General features: G+C 64.3%; 2 protein-coding genes across 10 annotated transcripts in view; one reads left to right on the top strand and one right to left on the bottom strand.

Moving 5' to 3' along the window:
• Positions 1 to 5: 5 nt before the first annotated feature.
• Positions 6 to 3,046, top strand: IZUMO4 (IZUMO family member 4). Of its 6 annotated transcripts, none has more exons than XM_086699639.1 (10): positions 12 to 290; positions 405 to 485; positions 579 to 650; positions 1,263 to 1,289; positions 1,387 to 1,462; positions 1,646 to 1,693; positions 1,776 to 1,790; positions 2,111 to 2,128; positions 2,379 to 2,393; positions 2,720 to 3,046. In XM_086699639.1, the coding sequence occupies exons 1-10, from the start codon at positions 77 to 79 to the stop codon at positions 2,808 to 2,810; spliced, it is 657 nt and encodes a 218-aa protein (XP_086555765.1). In that variant the 5' UTR covers positions 12 to 76; the 3' UTR covers positions 2,811 to 3,046. The 6 variants fall into 6 exon arrangements, 3 of the variants coding, with proteins under 3 accessions (XP_086555767.1, XP_086555765.1, XP_086555766.1); XR_015248600.1 differs by having other exon boundaries at positions 13 to 290; positions 2,298 to 2,393; XM_086699640.1 differs by lacking the exon at positions 1,776 to 1,790.
• Positions 3,047 to 4,062: 1,016 nt separating this feature from the next.
• AP3D1 (adaptor related protein complex 3 subunit delta 1) overlaps positions 4,063 to 13,766 on the bottom strand; it is a 37,619-nt gene continuing 27,915 nt past the window's right edge. The window contains exons 19-32 of one of the 4 annotated variants that reach the window (XM_086699614.1): positions 13,370 to 13,445; positions 12,705 to 12,907; positions 12,394 to 12,467; positions 12,122 to 12,311; positions 11,766 to 11,831; positions 11,314 to 11,430; positions 10,335 to 10,481; positions 9,912 to 9,959; positions 9,346 to 9,535; positions 9,049 to 9,137; positions 8,861 to 8,946; positions 8,185 to 8,306; positions 7,998 to 8,077; positions 4,063 to 5,021 (exon numbers count right to left, since the gene is read on the bottom strand). In XM_086699614.1, coding sequence (XP_086555740.1) covers positions 4,926 to 5,021; positions 7,998 to 8,077; positions 8,185 to 8,306; positions 8,861 to 8,946; positions 9,049 to 9,137; positions 9,346 to 9,535; positions 9,912 to 9,959; positions 10,335 to 10,481; positions 11,314 to 11,430; positions 11,766 to 11,831; positions 12,122 to 12,311; positions 12,394 to 12,467; positions 12,705 to 12,907; positions 13,370 to 13,445 — 1,584 coding nt within the window. In that variant the 3' untranslated portion in view covers positions 4,063 to 4,925. The remainder of the gene's footprint in view (positions 5,022 to 7,997; positions 8,078 to 8,184; positions 8,307 to 8,860; positions 8,947 to 9,048; positions 9,138 to 9,345; positions 9,536 to 9,911; positions 9,960 to 10,334; positions 10,482 to 11,313; positions 11,431 to 11,765; positions 11,832 to 12,121; positions 12,312 to 12,393; positions 12,468 to 12,704; positions 12,908 to 13,369; positions 13,446 to 13,766) is intronic. The other 3 variants (XM_086699610.1, XM_086699612.1, XM_086699613.1) reach the window with 3 other exon arrangements.

Raw genomic sequence — 13,766 nt, 5'->3', positions numbered from 1 at the left:
GTTGTCCGTTGCGCGGGCGAGGCCGGCGCTGGGGGCGTGGCGCGGGAGGCGCCGTTGGTTGGTTGGCGGGCGGGCCATGGCTCTGCTGCTGTGCCTCGGCCTGACCGCGGCGCTGGCCCGCGGCTGCCTGCACTGTCACGGCAACTTCTCGGAGAAGTTCTCCTTCTACCGCCATCACGTGAATCTCAAGTCCTGGTGGGTGGGCGACATCCCCGTGTCGGGCTTGCTGCTCAGCGACTGGAGCCAGGACACGATGAAGGAGCTGCACCTGGCCATCCCCGCGGAGATCAGTGAGTGCGGGGCCCCGCCCGGGCGCGCCCCCCCCCCGGCCCGGCCACACTCCCGCCAGACCCCGGCCTGACCCCGACCCGCGCAGCTCACCGGCCTCCCTCTCCGGCCTCCAGCCCGGGAGAAGCTGAACCAAGTGGCGAACGCCGTGTACCAGAAGATGGATCAGCTGTACCAGGGGAAGATGTATTTCCCCGGTAAGGGGGCGGGCGCCGCGCGCGCGCGGACACCGAGACAGCTCCCCTCCGCCCAGCGCCGGAGGCTGACCTCCCTCCTGCCTACCCCCACAGGGTACTTCCCCAACGAGCTGCGAGCCATCTTTCGGGAGCAGGTGCACCTCATCCAGAATGCAATCATCGAAAGTGAGCAAAGGAAGGGCTTGGGGAGCGCCGCGGGGGTATTTCAGAAGTCCCTCCGGAGCCAGGGGCCCCGGCCAGGGGGTGGCAGAGGCTGGCGTGACAGGACTGGGGCTTCTGGCTCAGTGCAGCCGGCTCCCAACAGAGAGAAGGAAGGGCAGCTCCCTGAGGCAGGGGCCCTTCCTTCCCGTGGGCACCAGCAGGCGGCCTGGATAAACCCCAGCCCTCCCCCAGCCAGTCCCTGGAGAAGCGGCTGAGTAGGGCTGCTACCCTCCTCCCAGGCTGAGAGCCAGCCTAACCCTAGGTGAGCCTCTGGCAGGGCAAGAAGGCTGGGTCGGGGGTCGCTTGGGGGGGGCTCAGTCGCTTAGGTGTCGACTTGGGCTCAGGCCATGATCTCACGGTTCGTGAGTTCGAGCCCCGCGTCCGGCTCTGTGCTGACAGCTCGGAGCCTGGAGCCTGCTTCGGGTTCTGTGTCTCCGTCTCTCTCTGTCCCTCCCCTACTTGTGCTCTCTCTCTCTCTCTCTCTCTAAAACAAACACTAAAAAAAAAATTAAAAATAATAAAAAGGGTAGGTGGGGGCAGGGGACAAGTGCCGTCAGTGCCCTCGTCCCCACACAGGCCGCATCGACTGTCAGCGTCACTGTGGTGAGTGAGCCCCTGCCCGGTCCGTGGGGCACAGCGGTGGCGGCAGCCCTGGAGGCCGAGGCGGGGGGAGCCTGCGGCCGCCTCTCCTGTGTTGCAGGCATCTTCCAGTACGAGACCATCTCCTGTACCAACTGCACGGACTCGCACGTCGTCTGCTTTGGCTACAACTGCGAGTAGGGCTCAGGCTCGGGTGGTGACCAGCAAGGGCCCTGTGCCCGTGGGTCTGAGGCTCTCCTGGGACCCTCCCTGTTCCTCCCTGGCCTGTCTCCACCGGGGTCGGGTGGGGTGGTAGCCCCTCGGCAGGCCCTGAGTTCTGGATTTGGGGCGCCCCGTCTGCACGCCCCGTGTGCCCACAGGTCATCGGCACAGTGGGAAACAGCTGTGCAGGGCCTCCTCCAGTACATGTGAGTTGGGGCCCCTGGGCTCAGGGAGGGGACCTTCCCCTCCACGCCTGACGTTCTGATTCCAATCCTGCTGTCGTTGTAGAAATAAGTGGCACAAGTAAGTCCCCTGTCCCCAAACCCAGCATGACTTGTATCAGAGGCGGTGTGCTTATGTGCCCTTGCGGGTGAGTATGCGGAGGACGGCCACAGGAGGCGGCACCTGCTCCAGTGCTCAGGACCCCAGCCCGCCCTTCCTCTGTGCTCAGCTGGCACCAGGGGGCGCAACACCCAAGTTAAAGGTTTCCATAGAGTCTGGTCCTACCCCTGCCCTAAGCAGCTGGCAGGGCTGTGGTCAGAGCTGGGGGAGGGACTTGGGGGCCACAGGCACAGCACAGCCCTAAAGCTTGGGTCTAACTGGGACCCTGTCATGTCTTTCAGACAGGACGACCACACAAGGTAAGGCCCCCGCCCCGTCTGTTCTCTCCAAAACCCTGGCCTGGCCTTCTGGAGGAGAGCACGAGGGAGTCAGAAAGGGGTGGCACGGGGGCCTCTAAGTCAGGGGTGGACGGGGAGGGGCTGGCTAGGGAGACACAGCCGGCAGGGCTCTCTCTGCACCTGGGACAAGCTGGACGTCACCCCTGCAACCACACCCGAGTGATCACTTCGAATAAACATCGGATCTTCCTCCCCTCTCCTGGATGCACAGAACCACTCCAGCTTTGTGAGTGGCACAAAGGAGGGAGGCTCTGAGGACCTGGGTGGACTCTGTAGGCAGGGTCGAGCCTAAGCCAGAGATCAAAACCCAATGGCCAGCTTGCCGCAGCCTCCCACCCCCTTTTTGCAGCCCCTTGCAAGAGAGTTGGGCTCGACCCCGATGCTGTTTAGGGGATGGGTACAGGCCACGAGACCTCCAAGTTGAGCTTTGAGGGTTGTCTGCAGCCCTGTCACATGCCCCAGGCCTGTAGCAAAGACCTTGGTTTGGGGGGGGGGGGGGGGGGAGGTAGAGCAGGGAGAGAAGAGCTGAGGGCACCCATGTCTCCCCAACAGTCTGATGTCACCAAGCTTCACATGTCTTGAGCCCCCACACCTGGCCAACTTGACTCTGGAAAATGCTTCCGAGTGCCTGACACAGCACTGACGGCCACCGGCCATCGCCAGACTGGCCCTAGCCTCGAGGTGGAGCCAGGACTCAGCTGGACTGCCCCAGCCTGACCCCCCGGAGCAGGCTCACTGCTGCCTTGAGTCCCTGCACTGCCATCAGAGGCTGGGACCGGGGCCCGGAAGGGCGCGTGGCTTTGTATATAGAGTGCATCACCGCCGGGCGGAGCCGCAGGGCTATTAGAGGCAATGATTAAACGTCCCTGTTTCTCATCACAGAGTATCCGTGTTGGGGCAACCAGGGCTGGGTCCCCAGGAAAGGCACATCCCGGTCATGGGCACCGGGGCAGGGCTGACGGCCCCGGGATTTCCATACGAATTGTACCGCAACCCGTCTCAACACAGCCGGGCAGGCTTGACAGACCCAAGCCTTTGGCGCGAGCGGGTGCTCTTGACTCGCCACGCCGGGCTAAACCTCAGCCGAAGGAGCACAGGAAGCGTCCCTAGCACGTCGTTTCCTTTCGCAAACACTCATGTGCGTTACGAGACCCACGGTAAATGGCTTGATGGGCCTGGAAGACGAGAAGTCGGGGACTAGTCCTGCCAGGAGCAGGTACACGGAGGTCAGAAGAGTCCGCAGGGCCAGGTGGGCGTGGAACACCGCTCCGGCAGGCCGTGCAGGCCGGTGGTCTTACCGGCCAACAATGGCCTCAAGGTGTCAATGTGGCCTCTGCTGCCCCAGTGCTGGTGAGGGAGCGGAGGGACCCGTGAGGGGTCTGGCTCGGGCGGGTGATTATCAGGAAGAGAAGCTAAGCTGGTGGAAGGCGGGGGCTGCCCAGCACCGGGTCCACGTAGGGGTCGGACGGCTTTCCGTCTGCTGACCCAGCCTTACTGGTCCTGAATTGTCCCTTGGCCACATGGTGTCAGTAAAGGCAGTGGCAATGTGGCAAATTGAAGCACGGGCAGGACCTGCCTTCCAACACCTGCTTCTGCCACTCACCTACACACCCGCCGCTAGTGGGGTTCCCTGGGAAGGGAAAGGAGGGTGCGGTCCGCGATGTTGGTGGACCTCCCGTGGGTGGGGTCGTGGCTCCCTGCTGGGGCTTGGCCCGTGTGTGGGGATGACCTCACCTCCATCACGAAGGGAAGGGCGCACTCGCAGGTGGGGACAGGGATCCCCAGCACGCTGTGTGACTTCCCGAGGGTGCCCCAGGCAGCTCGAGGATGGTCCGGAGTCCCTCTTGTTACCGGGTGTGCACACCGGCACAGACAGGAGGTGCGACAGACAAATGTCTGTGTTACAAGTTTATTGGATCATCTCGACACAAAATCATTACAGCAGCGTGATATGTCTCTCTCTCCTTTATCTGGGAATGTCGATAGCAAATCACTTCTTATCGAACACATCATACAGTTCTGAGGTTCTGGAATCACTGCACAGGATTCTGTAATAGATTACCCTACATGCTAAAGTGACAGTGTTCGTCAAAAGGAAGTTAACGTCATTTAGGACCATCATCTCTGACGGGGTGGTCCGGGGTCCCCTTGCCCCGCCCCGCCCCGTGAGGTGCATTCCAGGGGCTGGGGCCCCCCCCAGGACCGGGCCCTCCCCGCAGCTGCGGGCACGGTGTGGGACAAAGCCTGGGGAGCGTTTGGCGACAGGAGGGACCTGGGATCCCAAACAGTCCCCACCACTCGCCAAACACCACCGACCGAGACACATTTCGCTGGACAGGAAAGCAATGTAAACCAACAAGGTCCAGGCCCCACTCCGTCAGGGATCCCGACTAGACCCCACCCCGGGTGGCAGCCGTTGCAACGCATGAACACGTGGGTGGGACGCGGGGAACACGACAGCAGCCTGCACGGCCCCGGGGCCACCGGGTGTCCTGGCCCGCGGCCGCGAGGGAGGAGGGTGAGCAGGCGCCCCCAGGCAGGGAGTGTGGGGGCCGTGGGGCACTCGGGTGGCCTCACGGCATCAGGGCGCGCCACCCCGCACGGTCCACCGGGCGCCGCGGCCGGCTCCTCGGGCAGCCTCGGGGCTCCTCGCTGAAGAGATGGGAAGAGGCAGAGTAGGAACGCCGACAAGACGCGTCAGCACAGCGTGTCACCTCGCGACCCGAGCGGGGGCCGGGGTGGGGGCGGGGGGCCGGGCTCAGCACTCGGCCAGCGTCGCTTTCATCTCCGTCAGCAGGTTGCTCAGCAGCGTCGCGTCGCTGCACTTCCCGTCCACCGACACGGACTTCTCCCCCTGGAGAAGGGAAATGGCCGTCAGGACTGTGGAGGGTGTGGAACGCGACGCCCAGAGGCCGCCTGGTGGCCGAATGTGCCGTTTGTGTCTGTCACCACCTCCCTCGGTGCTGGTGCTTCGCGAATCCAGACAAGGGAGGTGCCCCGGAGGCCCCCCCCGCCATGCCCCCACCGAGGCCGGGACTGGAGAACCCCAATCTGGGCAACGGCTTGCCAAAGTGGGGTACGTGAGCAACGGTCCGCCTTCTGGCTGGGGGGCCTCGGGGAAAGCGGCCTGTAAATGTGTCCGCGAGCCGCTGTCCCCCTGGTCCCAGGGCCGGTGCCTGCGTGCGGCAGCTCCGACAAGTGGGACAAAGGTCGCAGAGACAGACGGGCGCTGGGACCAGAGGTCAGGCACCTGCAGCCCATGCCGTGTCCCCCGCGGGACTAACAAGGCCCTGGTTACTCAGCACCCAGAGACCCAGGAGACCTCAGCTCAGCTCTGTGGAAAAGGCAGCCAACGGCCAGGCCAGGACGAGGAGGACGTGGCATCTTCCGACAGGACACAGGCTTGTAAGTCCCTACTGTAAGACCCCCCAACACGCAGTCAGGAGCACTGTTGAAGCCAACAGGAAGACGGAACATCCCAGCCAAGACAGGCAAGATCTCGAGAACGCCCGGCGGACGTTCCAGACCTGGAATACACAGTCGTCAAAACGAGACACCCACGGGTGGGCCCACGGGCAGAATGGCTAGCCCGGCAGAGGGCGGGGCCAGGCAGGCCCTGCTGTAAGAAGAACCCGGCGCTAAGAAAGGACTTAAGTAACAGCGGGAAACTTCCAGAATTTTGCAAACACTCAAGAGGCGTAGCATACTCCTGACAGACCCGGAGAAGTCCGCGCCAGACACGCTGTGACCTGCTGGAGGCTGACAACCAAGAAAAACCTGGAGAGGAGACGGCGCCTCCCTGTGACAAGAATAACGGGGTGCAGCTCTCGTCCAGGAACCGTGACTGTGAAACGAGGCAGTGTGACGATCTTCTGGAAGATTTTACTTTTAAGTCCTCTCGAGGCACCGGAGTGGCTCAGTCGGTTAAGCGTCCGACTTTGGCTCAGGCCAGGATCTCGTGGTTCACAAGTTCAAGCCCCTGGTCACGCTCTGTGCTGACAGCTTGGAGCCTGGAGCCTGGAGAGATTCCGTGTCTCTCTTTGCCTCTCTCTGCCCTTCCCCTGTTCATGCTCTGTCTCTCTCTCTCAAAAATAAGTATTAAAAAAAGTGAGTCCTCTCTATACCCAGCGTGGGGCTTCAACTCTAGAGCCCCGAGATCAAGCCACACCCTCCACTGACTGAGCCCGCCAAGGCACCCCAGAAGCGGCGTGATTTTAAAACACTGAGACAAAGATCCGCCAAGCTAACGCGCCCAGCAAAACTAGCCCTGGACGAGGCTCCGCGGCCCCCAGGCCTGTCCCAGAAGCGGCTGGAGGCAGATGTGGAGCGGGTGGCATGGCGTGTGCAGGAGAGGGAGGGCAGGGGAGAAGCGGAAGACCAGACGGAGGAGGAGACCCGGGGTCGTCAGTGGGATGACGGCACCCACCCGTGAGAACGCCTTCCAACACAGGAAGGACGCGCTCAAGAAGACACGCGCGTCAGCACCCATCATGAGAAAGCGAGAGTGGCTTTTTGTCCAACATCAGACCGGAGAACTTCGCAGCAGAGAAAACAACCCGAGATAAAGAAGGAGGTCGACGCGGATAAACAAACAGGTGCATATGTCAAGACGTCACGACTTTCTCGGTCCACACACCTAACAGCAGACACACAGAGCGAACCCGACAGCTCCGGGGGGACAGACAACCTGACTGTCACTAACCTCACACCACCCACTCAGGCAGCCGCCGGGCCGGCAACACAGACTCCAAGGGCCCAGAAGAACCGAGACCACCACCAGCGGGGCCCGCTCCACCGGCAGAACACTCACTGCCTCCACGCATCCGCGAGCACCACCCCTGCCACGAATGACCACGTCCAGGGCCAGAGCGCAAATCTCAATACTTTCAAAGGACCGAAATCACAAGCGGCGTGTCCCCCAACCACGGTGGCAGCATGCTACAAATCCGAAGCAAAAAGCCATCCAAACACGGGAAACCAAACAACACGCTTCTAAGTGACCCGTGCACTCTACAGGACTTGGGAGCAGGAATCAGAAAACGTTAGAACCGTTTACACATAAACACGAAACATTTAAACACCCGTGGCGTTCAGCTAAAGCACGGCTTCAAGGAAAATGAAGCATTAAACTCTTCGTGAAAGAAGGAAAACCTCAGCTCCTACCTGAACAAACATGCAAAACAGAAAATAAGCCCAAAGCAGGCAGAAAAAAGGAGGGACAGAACAAAGCTGAACAAAATTTATTTATTGCCTTAAAAAAACAAAGTTCCTAAAAGGATAGCTTTTAAATTCACCTTTGAAAAAAATCAAGAAAAACGATAAACCTCCCGCCAGGACGGCCAAGAATAACGAGAAAAGACACAAAGTGTCACCATCAGGAGCGAAGGAAGGTGCCGCTGGGACCCACTGGGCGCCACGGAAGAGACCCACGGAAGACAACCCACGCAGACTCGGCGCCTCGGGCGGAGGGACCATACGCCACCGCGGCCGGCCCGAGACGCGGCTCGTGGACCGAGGACCCACGGCTGCCGAGGAAAGGACCCGACACAGCCCGATGGAAACTTTCACCGAGGCCGCCCCCAGGCCCAGACGGCTCCCCTGGAGAGCCCAAGGACCGGGTGAGGAGGAGCCCCAGGACCGGGCACCCCTCCCGACTCCCGACGGGTGGGCTGCCAGGCCTGACGCCAAGACCAGGCCAGGGAAGCGGGTGGCTGGCCTCCTCTCAGAGGCAGGCTCATGAGCCCTCAGCGAAACAGGCGGGCTGAGCTCAGCGAGACGCCGAAACCCAAGCAGCCCCGGGGCCTCGAGAGCACGGGGGGCCGGGGCTCACCTTCTTCACCAGGAGGCAGACGTGGTGGCCCTGGATGGAGCGGCTGTACATGGAGGCGCAGGAGTCCACTCTCTCCACCACTGCAACAGAGGGCGCAGGCTGAGGCCCGGGCCGGCCCGCCGGGGGCAGAGGGCCGAACGCGCACGCGTGAAGCCGCCCCATCTGCCGGCCACGTCGGAGGCCTTACCGGAAAAATGATGATGAAAACAGATCTTTGCTAGAAGGTTCTGGAAGGACATACTAATGCCATCGACTTTGATTGAGCTCATGCTCAGGTCCCCAGACTCCAGCAACTTGGCAAAGGCGTCACTATGAGAAGGACACAGGACAGGGAGGCTGACAACCGGTAGGCCCCCAGCCCCAGGCGTGATACCTCCCTTCGTGTGCCTGCGGCTCGAGGTCTCTGACGGTCCTGTACGATGTCATGGGCTAACCCGCGTCCCCCAAATTCCCATGTTGACTCCCGACCCCTGGACCTCAGGATGTGACTGTATTTGGAAACAGGGTCCTAAACCAGTAAGATCAATGTCCTTCTAAAAAGAGATCAGGACGCAGACACGCAGAGGGACGACCGCGTGAGGACACGCGGAGAAGACGGCATCTGCACGCCAACAAGTGTGGCACGAAAAGCATCTAGCCCTGCCGACCCTCCATCGCGGCCTCTGGCCTCTGGCACCAGGAGAGAACCCGTCTGCCACCTGGGCCACGAGGCGTGTATCTGCCACGTGGCCCGGGCTGGCGGACGCTCGCCGGAGCCAACCTTCTGCGCCAACGGCAGACTGGGCCCTCCTGCCTTAGGCCGAGGGTGTCTGCCGGCTAACTGCGCGACGAGCGGAAGCAGGAGGGAGGTGGGCACCACGCACCTGTAGCAGGGCGTCGTGACCAAGTAGGAGGTACAGCTGAAGTGCAGCTTGAAGTCCAGCTTCTCGTGGGTCGACCCTTCATCGTTCTGTGGGAGTGGGGGCACGGGGTGAGGAGGGCCCAGGGGGCCGGGTGCTCTGGGCCCGCGGACGCGTCCGTGGGCTCTGGGCCCCGCCTCCAGCCCCGTTACCTTGGCAATGAAGGACAGGGTCCCCTTGAGCTTCTGGGCCATGACGATACTCTGAATGGTGAATACAAACTGGGCCTCGTTGGAGATGCCTGGAAGAGGACAAGGGGACAAAGAGTGGGTCCCGAGAGCGGCACGGGGTGCTGCCCAGCTGGGGTCCGGCACTGCCCCCGCCCGGGGCCTGTCCTTAGCGTTGCCCGCCCCGGTCGGGAAGCAGGTGACAGGAGGAAAGGGGGCTCCTGGGACTGAGAGGACCTGGGTTGGCGGGAGCCCCGACGCCCTGCCTGACGGCCCACGTACCTGGGGGCAATTGGAAAGGCACGGGGACGCCGTCGTGGACGGAGGAGCCCTCCGGCCGGGCCAGCCTGGTGTTGAGCGAGTCCAGCACGTTGAACTCCATGCCCTTCAGGAAGCTGCTGCTCTGGTTCTCCAGGACGATGGACACGGTGACCTGGCTGTCCTTCTGCAGGCTGCCCTGGATGTCGTAGGTCTGCAGGGCAAGGCCGGCCTCAGCCTCCGGGGCCCGCACGAGGGGCCTGGGAGTGCCGGCAACCCCGCCGTGGAAACGTACAACGTGTCCGAGAGGGGAAAGTACTCGAACCCTCATGCGAGGGAAACCACTCCGGTTCCATCCGTGGTCCCGGCCGCTCCCGCCCTTTCTCTGAGAGCCGCTGGCCATCACGTCGGCCCTTGGGGCCCCCACAGCCAGCCGGCCCCGCGGGCCCACGTGGCGGCAAGCACCCACGTGTGCCTCTCTCCCTAGAAAGGCTCGCTCACTGCCCCCGAGCCCTACCGCGTCCCTCCTCACGCCCCGAGAAAGGAGCCCAAGGCCGCCCCAGCCCCCCTGCAATGCCCACAGCACCTACCATCTTGATGTAGGAGTTCTCAGCCAGGAGGCAGTAGCTGGACATGGGCTGGGAAGAGAGGAAAACGCTCAGCTTCGGCCAGCGAGAACCCGAGGGCGGCGGCTCGCGGGCCGGGCCAGGCCCGTCGCCAGCTGCCAAGTGCTCCGGTGGGAACGTCGGGACCGACGAGAAGCGGGGTGCGGGGAGTCCCCGGGGGTCCCGGGCAGCGCACGCCTGCACCTCGGGGACGTCCCACCACACGAGAGCACCACCCCCCTGACGCCCACAGCCCCGGGGTCACCCGCCCGCGCCCACCGAGGCCCCACTGCCCGCCGGCCCGCAGACGCGGCTCCTAGACTCGGCCCGGGTCTGTCCCTGCGTCGAGGCCTCGGCGGGCCGTGGGGGCGCCTCCGGCCCGCGGGGGGCGAGTGAAGTACCCCTCACCGGGAGAGGCTCGTCAGCGAGCGCGCCGTTCTCCACGGGCTCTGCCGCCTCTTCACCTGGAGGCTGCTTCTTCTTGGGTTTCTTCTTGTCCTTGGGTCTCTCCTCCTTCTCCTTCTTGTGCTTCTTCTTCTTATGCTTCGAAGCCTTCTGGAGCAGAGAGACCAGGCTCAACCCTCGGCGCTCTCTGGCCGCCGCTGCCCAGCGAGGCACGACACGCACCGAGGCCACTCGACAGCCCGCACAGCAGAGTGCACAGACCAGCAACCCCCGGGTCCGCGGGGAGCAGGCGAGGACCTAGCGGCTCACCGCCGACGAGTGAAAATGCACAGGGAGACCAGCCAGAACCCACACGTGGACACGTGGCCCGGCAGCTCCTCAGCGCAGGCACGAGAACACACGTCCACGCCAAAAACCGCACACACACGCTTGCAGGAACACGACTCACAACAACCAAGAGGTGAAAACTTTAGTGGGTGAACGGACACGCACCTGTCCACTGCACACGCGCACGTCCCTCGGCCGCAAGCAGAAACAAGGCGTCTGCACCCACTGCCCGAGGACGGACCCCGAACACACGACACTCAGGGAGGGGACCAGACACGAGGGGCCACGCGGGGTTTGAGTCCGCGTGTGTGAAATGTCCAGAACGGGTTCATCCGGGGACAGGAAGGGAGCTCGTGGGGGCCAGGGCTGGGGAGGGGGGTGGGGGGTGACCACGGTGGGGATGTGGTTTCTTTTGGGGAGAGGGAATGTTCTGGAATTAGGCACTGGTGATGGTAACGCAACACGGCGAACGCCCCTGAACCACAGACTGTGAAAAGGTGCGACTTCCCACAGGTGAGTTACTACCGAGTAAGACGTAAAAACGAGAAGCCGCCACCAGGACCCCCATGACCCCCGTTTGCGGGATCTGGGAACGACCCTCTCCTGCACAGCCACGCGGCCACCCCACGAGGGCAGCCAAGGCACGCGCCCTCACCTTCTCGGGGTCCCGCTCATTGTCTCCGTCCTCGTCCTCGTCGCCTCGCTCTTCTCTCCTGGGCTCCTCGCCCCCTCCCTCCAGGGCAGCGGTGACGGTGTTCGCTCCAGGCTCTCCCTGCAGGAAGCCGGGCAGCAGGGCTCGAGGGGGCAACTGGCACCGGGGACAGGGTGTTCTCTGCACCCCCAGCCCCGCATCCCGGCCCGGCCTCCCACAGCACACGGGGCATCCGGTCGGCACCGAAGCGCACGGCCGCCAGGGTAGAGAGGTGGCCAGGCCCGGCTGAGGGAGCTGCAGGCGGGGCCGGGGGCCGTTCCTACAGCCACCGGCTGGGCCGGCCCCAACCTCGCTGGTCTGTGCGCCCACGCAACCTTGGGGCGGACAGCCCGGACGTGCACCCGTGTCTCCAGTGGAGGACCGGGCGGGGCCGGCACAGGCCACCGAGCTCTTACCAGGGCCGGGGCCGGGGCCGCGGCGGGCAGCGGGGTGGTGGACAGCCAGAAATCGAAGTCCTCGCCCTGGAACCGCAGGAAGACGTGCCTTCGGTGAAGCAGCAACGAGGCTCCAGAGGAGCACGGGCGGTGCCGCCCTGACCGGACGCGGCCGCTCTGGCTCCGCGGGGACCCGCGCACGGGGAGACCGGGCGGCACCTCCCGCCCTACCGGCGCCACGGCGGGCAGCCCCGGACGGCCGCCCACCGGCACGACCCCCGGGCCTGCCCCGCCGTGGCCACGCGGGCCGGCGCGGGGCGATGTGGCGTTCAGCGTGGGGGGCTGCGGGGTCCCTGCACCCGGCTGCCCGCGCCCACCTCCTTCTCCTCCTCCTCCTCCTTCCTCTTCTCCTTCTTCTCTCGCTCTTTCTCTCTGTGCTTCTTCTCTTTCTTCCTGGGCTTTTTGATCTTCTTCTCCACGACACGGACGTCCTCCTTTTCGAGGGACTTGGTAGTCTCGGCGTTTCTGTGTTTCTGGACGGGCAGCCTCTCGCTGTCGGCCAGGGGCCTGGGGGCAGGCGGGTGCATCATGGCGAGCACTTGACGGGGACACAGGAAACAGGACGGCCCGGCTCCGCCCCCGTGCTTACCTGTCCAGGTCGACGTCCAGGGCCCTGTAAGGGTCGTTGGGGTCTTTGTCGTCCTCGTCGCTGGGGAGAGCGTTCTGAGGGGAGAGAGAAAGCGCATCCAGTCCGTCCGGCCCGAGCCCCCCGGGGTCTGCGAAGCCCCCCGCCCCCACGGGCACTCCGCAGGCAAGAGGTCGGGACGCCAGGGGCCCCCCGAGAACGCCAGTGACGGGAAGGCCCGCCCGAGCGTGGCCCCGGAGCGGCGGTGGTGCCCGCGGGATACCTGCCCGTGGAGGGAACCCGCTCCCCGCCCGTCGTGGCCCCAGCGGGCCGACCTCAGGCATCTCCTCGGTGACGATGTCCACCCGCTGCGCCGGGGCGATGTCCTCGTCGCTCTCTGTGTGCAGCGAGCTGTGGCGCCGCGGCTTGCCCCTCTTGTCCTTGTCCTTCTTCTTCCTCCGCCTCCTGTCCTTCTCCAGCCTCTGCCGGTGCTCCCTCTCCTCCTGCAGCTTCACGTACTGGTCCGACACGGGCATCCCTGCAGGCGTGCGCCCCACGGTGCTCAGCGCCGCCCTGGCCCCGAGAGCCACGTGCGGGAGGGTGGCCCCTGGGGGCTCAGCAGGGCGAGCGGCCCACGGCCCACCGTGGTCTGCGCTAAAAGGGGGCGAGGGAGCTCACAGGGGCTGCCACCGTGGCTGCCCGGGAGCAGGCAGAGGCTTTCCGAGTGCGGATGTGCGGGCGCGCGGCGGCGGGGGTGGGGGTGGGGGCGCGGCAGGGTCCAGGGAGAAACGAGGCGGCGCCAGCATGGAGAGGCTGGGGCCCTTGGCGTGTACCCCCCCACTCACCCTCCAATCTGGAAACTACTCCAGCCAAGGATGCAGGAGGGGGCAGGTCCGGGGCTGGTAAGGCTGGCCCTCGGCAGCATCCGGGACCCAGACTCGGGCCCCCACCCCCTCGCTCATGGGTTCCCAGGGCTCACAGCGCCTGTGCCAATACTTGCCTGGCACTTTCAGGGGCACCGAGAGGTCTATCTGCACCACGGGTATATGTTCCACTCCGGGCATGTCCTGGTACCGCTGGAGAAGCAAGCAGTGAGCGTTACCAGGCAGGACGCATGGACAGACGGAGACGCCTGAGGCGGGGCCACGGCCCAGGATGACACACGCACGCAGCCGGCGGTGTGTGGGACCCCTGCAGATGCGACGGGGCATCCTGGGGAGCACAGCCCCCTAAAGACTGGGGAACGGTCCGTCAGCACCAACAGGCACAGGGCCGAGGCACAGCTTTCTGTCTGGGTCACCTACTTCAAGTTAGAAAAGCAATGCAGCCCGAACCCCCTGCGAGCGCTAAAATCAAAGTCAGACATCACAGGCGCTGGTGAGGGTGCACGCCAGGTG

The sequence above is a fragment of the Puma concolor genome, chromosome A2, assembly GCF_028749965.1.
Source record: "Puma concolor isolate L17-30 chromosome A2, mPumCon1.1.hap2, whole genome shotgun sequence".
In the NCBI taxonomy this organism is placed as follows: Eukaryota; Metazoa; Chordata; class Mammalia; order Carnivora; family Felidae; genus Puma; species Puma concolor.
Note: the sequence above shows the minus strand (reverse complement) of the source record. Positions and strands in the feature narration are given on the sequence as shown.